The sequence below is a fragment of the Carassius gibelio genome, chromosome A10, assembly GCF_023724105.1.
Source record: "Carassius gibelio isolate Cgi1373 ecotype wild population from Czech Republic chromosome A10, carGib1.2-hapl.c, whole genome shotgun sequence".
NCBI classification, from domain to species: Eukaryota; Metazoa; Chordata; class Actinopteri; order Cypriniformes; family Cyprinidae; genus Carassius; species Carassius gibelio.
In genome coordinates this window covers 25,607,320-25,616,650 of record NC_068380.1, presented here as the reverse complement: position 1 = coordinate 25,616,650, position 9,331 = coordinate 25,607,320, and the positions used below count along the sequence as shown (strand labels likewise).

Genomic DNA, 9,331 nt, shown 5'->3' with positions numbered 1-9,331 from the left:
ATTCATTACCCTTATCTACCTCACTTTCTGTCCTCTCCTCTTAACCGGACTGATAGCACACATGTGACTGACACAAGCAAATATTGGTTGCACTTTATTTTACAGTATGTGTACTTACATGTACTTATAGTGTACTTACAGTATGCTTATATAAGAAAGTTCTGGTAATACAGGGTAACTACATGGGGTAAGGTTAGGTTTAGGGGTAGGTTCAGGGTGAGTCCCTAGTATTACATAGTTATTGTAATTACTATAATAAGTACCTAGTATGAACAGGACTGTAAAATAAAGTGCTACCCAAATATTATCAAAGTTATTAATTACCAAGTATTACTGTCGGTACTATGAAACCACATATGTCATTAATTAGGTAGAGCCAGCACTGATGTTGCATACCCAAACGCATGTCAAATTCACAACACGTGTGGACATTGAGTTTGCTGCATTCTTGCTGCATTCTAGCTTAAAAATAGAACTCAGAACACTACAGAATATATTTAATGAAATTGCAAAGAACAACATTAGAGACCTTTTAGGCAAATAAGAAAAGTTTAGAAAATATTTTTGGTTCATTATGAAACTGTGTTGGAAAATATTCTAATAATCTAGATAATTAACGACAAAATAAAAATTACAAAAATAAAAAAACTTCAGCGTTGAAAGAGTGGGGGAATATAATGTAATTATGCAGCATCTGTGTGGGCGGTAGATGGGTGAGTCTGATCCAGATACTGTATAAAAGAAAGGGCAGTAAGGAGAGCAGAACAAACTCCCAAAAGGAGGAGACTCACACATGGCCTATGAGACAGAGGATCATGAGATACAATACTGCTTTCCTGCCATCAACTCATCATGTATTAAGGGAAAACACTCAAGTCATGAATCCAATATCATGTATATGTTTTTTTCATTGCTGTCAGCATGGACTGTGTTTCTGAACCTGCTGGTGATCATCTCCATCTCTCACTTCAAGAAGCTTCACACTCCAACTAACCTCATCATTCTCTCTCTAGCTGTGGCCGACATGCTTATTGGACTTTTGATGCCCTTAGAGGCCATGAGGCTGATTGAGATCTGCTGGTACTTTGGAGACACTTTCTGTGGACTGTTTTTGGCAATAACAGGGCTGCTTATTTCAGCATCTCTTTATAATTTGATTTTAATTGCTGTTGATCGTTATGTGGCCGTGTGTCACCCTTTACTGTACCAACAAAAAATAACTACAACTAAAACTTTTATTATCATATGTGTCTGCTGGGTGTGGTCTTCAGCATACAATATTTCTTTCATAACAGATAACGGATATTTTGATCCATCAAGAAGAACACATAGGTGTTATGGAGAGTGTCCCTTTATGATTAACTCTGCCTGGAGTATGACTGATCTGTTCTTGTCCTTCCTTTTTCCTTGTACTGTGATTATAATTTTATATCTGAAGATATTCTATGTTGTACATCAGCAAGTGAAAGTCATAAACTCTCTGATGAAGAGCGGTAAATGTGTAACGGAGGGTTCATCTATGAGGAAATCTGAGAGTAAAGCTGCCCTGACATTAGGAATCATTGTGAGTGTTTATCTGCTTTGCTATATTCCATACTATATCTTGTCTCTAACAGTGAATACAATAATTTATTTCAAAATAGTAAGATTTCTAATATGGATAGTGTATATTAATTCAAGCCTGAATCCTCTGGTCTATGCTTTATTTTACCGTTGGTTTAAAGTGTCAGTTAAACACATCTTTATCAAAGTATTTCAGAGAGTATCCTCTCTCATTGACATTTTTAACAATTATAATCAGAGTTTAAAATAGATCACAATTGTTGTGAGGGTTTGATCCCCTCACCTCCTTTTTCTTTACTGATAAAGCACAAACTATTGTTTAAATCATAAGTCCTAGTCCTGCGCTTTGTTGTTATTGTTCTTGTCATGGCTTTGATGTTCATAAAGTAGACATAATTATTAACAATAATCAAGCACATTTTTCAATTTATGGCTTAAATCAACTTTTGATTGTGCTGTAGTATGTCTAAATGCTCATTTAAATAAATAAAATACACATTTCTTTAGCCAGTTTATAATTTGACAACATCAATATTTTCAATATCTGAGGAACTCTATTTGTTTATTTCACAATTTTAATACACAATTCAGTGAAAGATCATCTCAACATCTATAAAACATGCAAAACATGAATAATACAAATTATAAGTTTTCACATCATTGACATGAGTTTTATAATATCATTCATGATACCTGAATGACGTGTTAATAAATATGAAGTTAAATAATGCTGTTGAAAATTTCAAGGTAAAAGGCATTTAATGTTTGCATAAATGTTTATATTGGTCTAATAAATTAACATAATTGCTATTAATTAATTAAGGAAATAGATTGGAGTATTTAATTTATTTTAGACTGAATAGGCTCTGTGGATTAAATTAAACTCTCTGACTAGAACTTGGGCAAACTGAGTGGCAGTCACAGAGTTGGTTACAATTAACAAAATGTATTAATGATTAAAAGAGTGTTATCATCCAATCATTATCGATATTTACATATCTAATAGTTGTACATTTATCTCTGTCATTTGATCTGCATTGTCCTGCAAAATCTAGTGACCAACAGGGAAGTATCCATGTGGTCACCATAAAAGTGTGCCTTTAGAATGTGCAACAGCACCTAATTTTCACTCTAAAACATGTAGTGCTCATGTTTATTTTGTGAAATTATGGCCTTTTACATTTTTAATAATCACATTAAAGACCTCTTCAAATTATAATTAAGATGTTTGTTATATAATGTAAGACTTTTTAAAACCACACAGGAACTTTTTTTTTTTTTCACACACACTCCTAAAGAAATTTTACAGACTCACACACATCTATTCTTAGCAGAAAATGTGAGTTAAATGCAATCACTGTTGAGTTCTACTGCTGCAGTCAGTGTGCTAGAGTCAGTGGCTGTTGGAAACAGTGATACTGTACTACAGAGACTCAGTATTACAATACAAGGCTTAAAGCCACAGTCCATAATCCTCTTTGTCGCCATCTCTGTTTAATACCTGCAATTGCAGCAGGCATATGGAGTGAGAATCATGCCAAAACCTCACACACACACAAAATGTGTTTTACTCACACCCAACGATTCACAAACAAACTCAGTGTGGTTTGCAAATACAAAACATCACTCACAAACTAATGCATTTTGTTCTGCAAATAAAAAACGTAGCTATCAAACAAATACAGTACGTTTTACATTAACAAAGAAACGTATGTCTTCAATGACAAAAATATCTTCCAAGTACAAACTAAAATCTTTCAAGTACAAAACAAAATTCTTCAAATACAAAACAAAATCCTTCAAGTACAAAACAAAATTCTACAAGTACGAAAAACTGTCACGTGACTTTTGGCACAAATTTTTCGCCTTGCTGATCCACACGCAAATGCCTTCAGATCCACACACATGCTGGTAAACTGTCATCTAATTCGCACTCCACAACAGCAGGTGGCGCTGTTAGCGACTTGCTCTGCGCCGGCACCGACATGGAAACTGGCTAGCGTGAGGGATGTTTTGAACACGATGAGCGGCCAACTGGTGAGTTTCCAGTCATTGCTGGTGAAAAATCAGCCTGAAGGGGTTGTTATTCGCTATAACAACCGCCTCGCTATACACGATCCCACTTATTACATTGCTACCTACAAAATAAATAAATAATTTGACAAAATGTATTGATTTAAAAAAACGATTGTATTGCTTCCGCTAAAGAAAATAGTCCGTTCCGCGTCCATATCAACGGTCTGTTTTTCATGGCAAGGGTGTGTTTAGACCTACAAATCAACCCTGGTCTTCTGCTAGTGTCTAATAAAATATAGAGGCTTTATTCCATATCAAATCAGTCAGAATCCAGGAAAGTGGTTGCAGCAACATCTCAGATGAAGAGTTTTTCTATATTATATTTGGGTCCCAAAACCAAGGCCTGTAAAAATATTCATATTTTTTTGTCAGTCCTTGAGATTGTCATTTTTATAGCATCAAAAACACTATCAGAGAACCATGTTTGGTCATTAATATCTTAAAGTGTTATTCATAGCCTCACCAAACTTTGCAGGATGGAAGACAAACATGTTCTTAGTATAACTGAACCAAAGTTTTTACTTCATGTCCATTGAGATTCTACAAGGCCTTAGATTTGGGTAAATGGCTAAACCTCTGATACTGAGGGTATTATAAACTCATTTTCTGCATCCGTATGATATCAATCATTACATTTTCTTAATCATAATCATGTGTCATTATTTGAGGTCTCTATCACTAATGATATGTAATAATTGATAGCCTGATTGCACTGTAAGTCGCTTTGGATAAATGCGTCTGCTAAATGCATACATTTAATTTAAATTTAATTTAATGGTCATGGAGATATTAAGAATGAACCAAAGTGTAGTTTTTGGTCATTTTACTGGTCATGTTCAGTTACACCAGTATTTTTTATCTCATACATTTTTCCTCTTTTCCCCTCTCTCTAGGAACTGCTTGCACAAACAATGTTAGAGAGAATCCACACACGGCTCCAGCATATTGTCTGTCAGCAACCCCTTGACCTGGATTACCTTGAATTTGTGTGTTTTCAGGAGGCTGTTATTTTTAGTGCTGCCTCTAACCAGGTTCTCATCCCAAAAGGCATTTTAGATGCACTCACAGAGCTGCACAAGTTGGTTAAAGGCGCGGTCACACTAGACTTTAAACGTGCAAAATTATTTCGGACAACGCTGTGAATATGGGCGGGAGCAATAAAACGGTCTTTCCTCAATTATCACAACATGGATTAATATGTGCTTGTACTGTGTCTTTTGCGACGGCGTCGAAAGCGTCTTATGATATTGTACTCTCTGTATCTCTCTCTATATAAATATATACACCCTAAGTGTTTTTATAAATTATAAAACATCCACATTCAAATGTATCATCTGTTCCGGTTGACACTACAAACCATGCAGATACTATATTTTATTTTGTATAATCTTTTAAATATGTATTATATAAAATAGGACGCTGCGCTACAGCTAAAGTTACATAGCGCTTCCTTCATTTTTGAATTTCTGTACAGAGAGGTCACGCAGTGACGTATCGATCTTCTACTGGTCCCACATCTTCACGTGATGCGAATTCGCAGGTCAGAGTTCACCAAACTTGAACTTTGGAACGCAGCAAAATGCGAAATTTTTCGCATGAGCTTGCGTTTCCGGTCTGATGCATTCGTATGCATATGAATGGAAGTCAATGGAGAGAAAAGTGCAGTGTGACCGCCCCATAAGAAAGAGAAATCCAGGTCCCCATAGTAAAAAAAAAAAAAAACTGATTAAACAGAGAAAAATCAAACATTAGAGCACCTCACTGATTTAGAAATATTTATTTCAGTTACTGTAACATCTTACAAACCAGTTATTAGCAGGGGCACTGTTCTGTAAATAAGTGTTCTTTTTGTATTTGTGCTGCATTATCATTGAATCAGGTCCTTTGCTGAGTACATTTTTCTGTAAGCCTAATAAGTGCTGGACATACTCCACAGTAAGTAGGTAGATGTCTGAGCCATGTGATTGAGAGTGTCCCAGGGGATTTATGGCTGCCCTTAGTGCTGCCATTTGTTCATCACTCAGTGTATTGCCCATCTCAGGAAAAGTGACACCATGGTGTGGCCCATCAGGCAGACCACTGTCCTCCCAGTCCAAATGTGGTAGGTACAATACCTGAAAAGACATGTAAAGTGTTTATGTAGGGCAGTGGTTCTCAAACATTTTTACATCAAGGACCCGGACCACATTTGATAACATTTTGTAACAAATTTATAAAGAAGTTTGTGGACAAATAGTCTATTTCTAGAAAAAGTCAGAATTAAAAAGTTGTGTGTATTTATATATATCCCCCCCCTTGAACCTCCCTCAAGGACCAGTGCCAAACCCATTGCCACATTTATTCTTACTGATTGAATATACTTTAATTCAAATAAAATCTTTGCACATACTTCATACATATAGTTATTTTTAGCAAGGGTTAAGGGTTATTAACAAGTAGGTTATGTCCTAATTTTCAGCTTTAAAAAAATTGCGGCACTCATGTATGCTGACAGCCTGCTGGAATGATATGGATGCAGAAAATGAGTTTATAATACCCTCAGTATCAGGGGTTTAGCCATTTACCCAAATCTAGGGCCTTGCAGAATCTCAACAGACATGCAGTACAAACTTTGGTTCAGTTATACTAAGAACATGTTTGTCTTCCATCCTGCAAAGTTTGGATGAATGAATAACACTTTAAGATATTAATGCCCAAACATGGTTCTCTGATAGTGTTTTTGATGCTATAAAAATGACAATCTCAAGGACTGACAAAAAAAAAAAAAAGAATATTTTTACAGGCCTTGGTTTTGGGACCCAAATATAATATAGAAAAAACTCTTCATCTGAGATGTTGCTGCAACCACTTTCCTGGATTCTGACTGATTTGATATGGAATAAAGCCTCTATATTTTATTAGACACTAGCAGAAGACCAGGGTTGATTTGGAGGTCTAAACACACCCTTGCCATGAAAAACAGACCGTTGATATGGACGCGGAACGGACTATTTTCTTTAGCGGAAGCAATACAATCGTTTTTAAAATCAATACATTTTGTCAAATTATTTATTTTGTAGGTAGCAATGTAATAAGTGGGATCGTGTATAGCGAGACGGTTGTTATAGCGAATAACAACCCCTTCAGGCTGATTTTTCAGCAGCAATGACTGGAAACTCACCTGTTGGCCGCTCATCGTGTTCAAAACGTCCCTCACGCTAGCGTTTCTTCTTCTCTCCTGTTTCCATGTCGGTGGCGACGCCAAGCAAGTCGCTAACAGCGCCACCTGCTGTTGTGGAGTGTGAATTAGATGACAGTTTACTAGCATGTGTGTGGATCTGAAGGCATTTGCGTGTGGATCAGCAAGGCGAAAAATTTGTGCCAAAAGTCACGTGACAGTTTTTCGTACTTGTAGAATTTTGTTTTGTACTTGAAGGATTTTGTTTTGTACTTGAAGGATTTTGTTTTGTATTTGAAGGATTTTGTTTTGTACTTGAAAGATTTTAGTTTGTACTTGGAGGATATTTTTGTCATTGAAGACATACGTTTCTTTGCATATGTAAAACGTACTGTATTTGTTTGATAGCTACGTTTTTTATTTGCAGAACAAAATGCATTAGTTTGTGAGTGATGTTTTGTATTTGCAAATCACACTGAGTTTGTTTGTGAATCGTTGGGCGTGAGTGAAACACATTTTGTGTGTGTGTGTGAGGTTTTGGCATGAATCTCACTCGATACAGGCACGGCTCCAGTGCTGATCAATCAGCAAAGCTGATTCTGTGATTAATAATACCGGTGAATCTCCATCACAGGCTTTTAGATGGAGCGACATTTAATACACAGTGCTGTAGACCACTGACAAGCTGCACTATATCATATTCATTAGATGAATCGGATTGGATTATGAATGTGATATTGCGTAGCTTGTCAGTGTTTTTATTAATCCCATTTATGTTTTTGTTAATACAGCACACAGCACTAGTCAACTAAATGAATATAACATGGCAAAGATGAATGCACTTTTGAAAGCTGAATCAAATGTCATTTTGTAATTTCTGTGATCTAATGTGATGTTGTTCCTTTTTCTTGTTCATGATGAAATGCTTTTTTATTGCTGTAAATAATTTATAGCATTAACAAGATGACCTGTTGAATTCATTTCAGAAGCGATGACTGATGGATGTATTTTTAGTCCTGTGCCTGTATATATTTATTATGATATAATATAATTAGTATTGACCAAGTATGAAAGACCACACAAGCTATAATTCATTCTGGCACACATTCTCCACTCACATACATATATTATTGCTTTCACACACATACATTCTCCATTCACATACATATATTCTTGCTTTCACACACTTATATTCTAAATTTTAAATTAAATTAAATTAAATTAAATTAAATTAAATTAAATTAAATTAAATTAATAAATAAATATTCTTGCTTTCACACACTTGCATTCTCCTTACACATACACTTCTACTCTCTCTCATGCACATACATTCTCCTTTCACATACATATATTTCTACTGTCTCTCACACACATACATTCTCCTTTCACATACATACATTTCTACTGTCTCTCACACACATACATTCTCCTTACACATACATACTTTTTTTTTTGTTTTCACACACATTCATTCTCCTTTTACATACATATATTTCTATCTTTTTAGGTATCCATTACTTCCTGTTTAAGCAGGAAGTCATTCTCAGACCAGGAAATACATGTGCAAGACCTGCTCAGCTCATCCTCACAATTTTACAGTTATGCTATTCAAAGTCATCCTTTTTTTTCCTTTTCAAGTATATATTTTAAGTTTTGAACTTGAACATATCATTATGTAACCTACGTGTTTTAAAGATCTGTGTACAAGTGTTAAGACACTGATGTTGATCGTATTAAGAGGGCTTAACACTAAATAAATTTTCTACTGGTCTGATTCGGCCAGTGTTTTTTTTTTTTTTTTTTTACTTGCCCTGGCAAAATGTTCACAGGACTTGCCACAATCAATCACTCTATCAATAAGACTTATTGTTTTCAATGTTGACTGTAACATTGTATTGTAATAAATGATAACCATTTTGCACAAATAGGTACAATAGTTAAAAGATTAAATAAACCATGCTTTTTCAGGTCTTTCAGGTAGGCCTAACTATTCCAGTTAAGGATGCACTGATCAGGATTTAATTTATTTTACAATAAAATGAGCCGATTCCCATTCTCGTTGTCAATTTATTTAATTCTTATTTTTTTTTTTTTATTATTATTTTTTTTTTTAACATTTATTAAATGTTTACTTTGCTCTGTTACTGGGCAAACTAACCTTGAGCAAACAAACAAACAAACAAAAAATATATGCAACATGAAACAAGTGCAAAAAACAAAAACATCAGATGCGCTGAATTAATATTTTATTATTAATATTTATTATTATTAGTTTTATTTCCTTAATTATATGTGTCTATGTTTGTACTTTCTGTACTGGAAGCTCCTGACGAAATTTCTTCTGTGTGTAAACACTTGGCAATAAAGCTCTTTCTAATTCTGCCGAAAATGCTATTTCAATCTCTGACAGCAGGTGGCGAGTTATTGCTGCACGCAGAGTGCAATGGGCTCGGTGCACAAGATGGCACCGGTGAGCTTCAGCGATGCGAGTGTATGCATACATACTTCCGGTCTTGCTACGTTCGCATTTACTAT

The 9,331-nt window shown here is 35.1% G+C and overlaps 1 protein-coding gene across 1 annotated transcript; it reads left to right on the top strand.

Moving 5' to 3' along the window:
* Positions 1 to 793: 793 nt before the first annotated feature.
* On the top strand, positions 794 to 3,061 carry LOC128021643 (trace amine-associated receptor 13c-like). Its single transcript, XM_052608953.1, has 2 exons — positions 794 to 1,535; positions 2,943 to 3,061. Exons 1-2 carry the CDS (start codon positions 794 to 796, stop codon positions 3,059 to 3,061), a joined length of 861 nt encoding a protein of 286 aa, XP_052464913.1.
* The last annotated feature ends 6,270 nt before the right edge of the window (positions 3,062 to 9,331 follow it).

Excerpts from the sequence above, each read along its gene's own strand:
- LOC128021643 (XM_052608953.1), top strand. The coding sequence starts at position 794 with ATGGCCTATGAGACAGAGGATCATGAGATACAATACTGCTTTCCTGCC. Across the intron at positions 1,536-2,942 it reads ATCTATGAGGAAATCTGAGA|TCAGTGTGCTAGAGTCAGTG; the intron begins GTAAAGCTGCCC and ends CTACTGCTGCAG.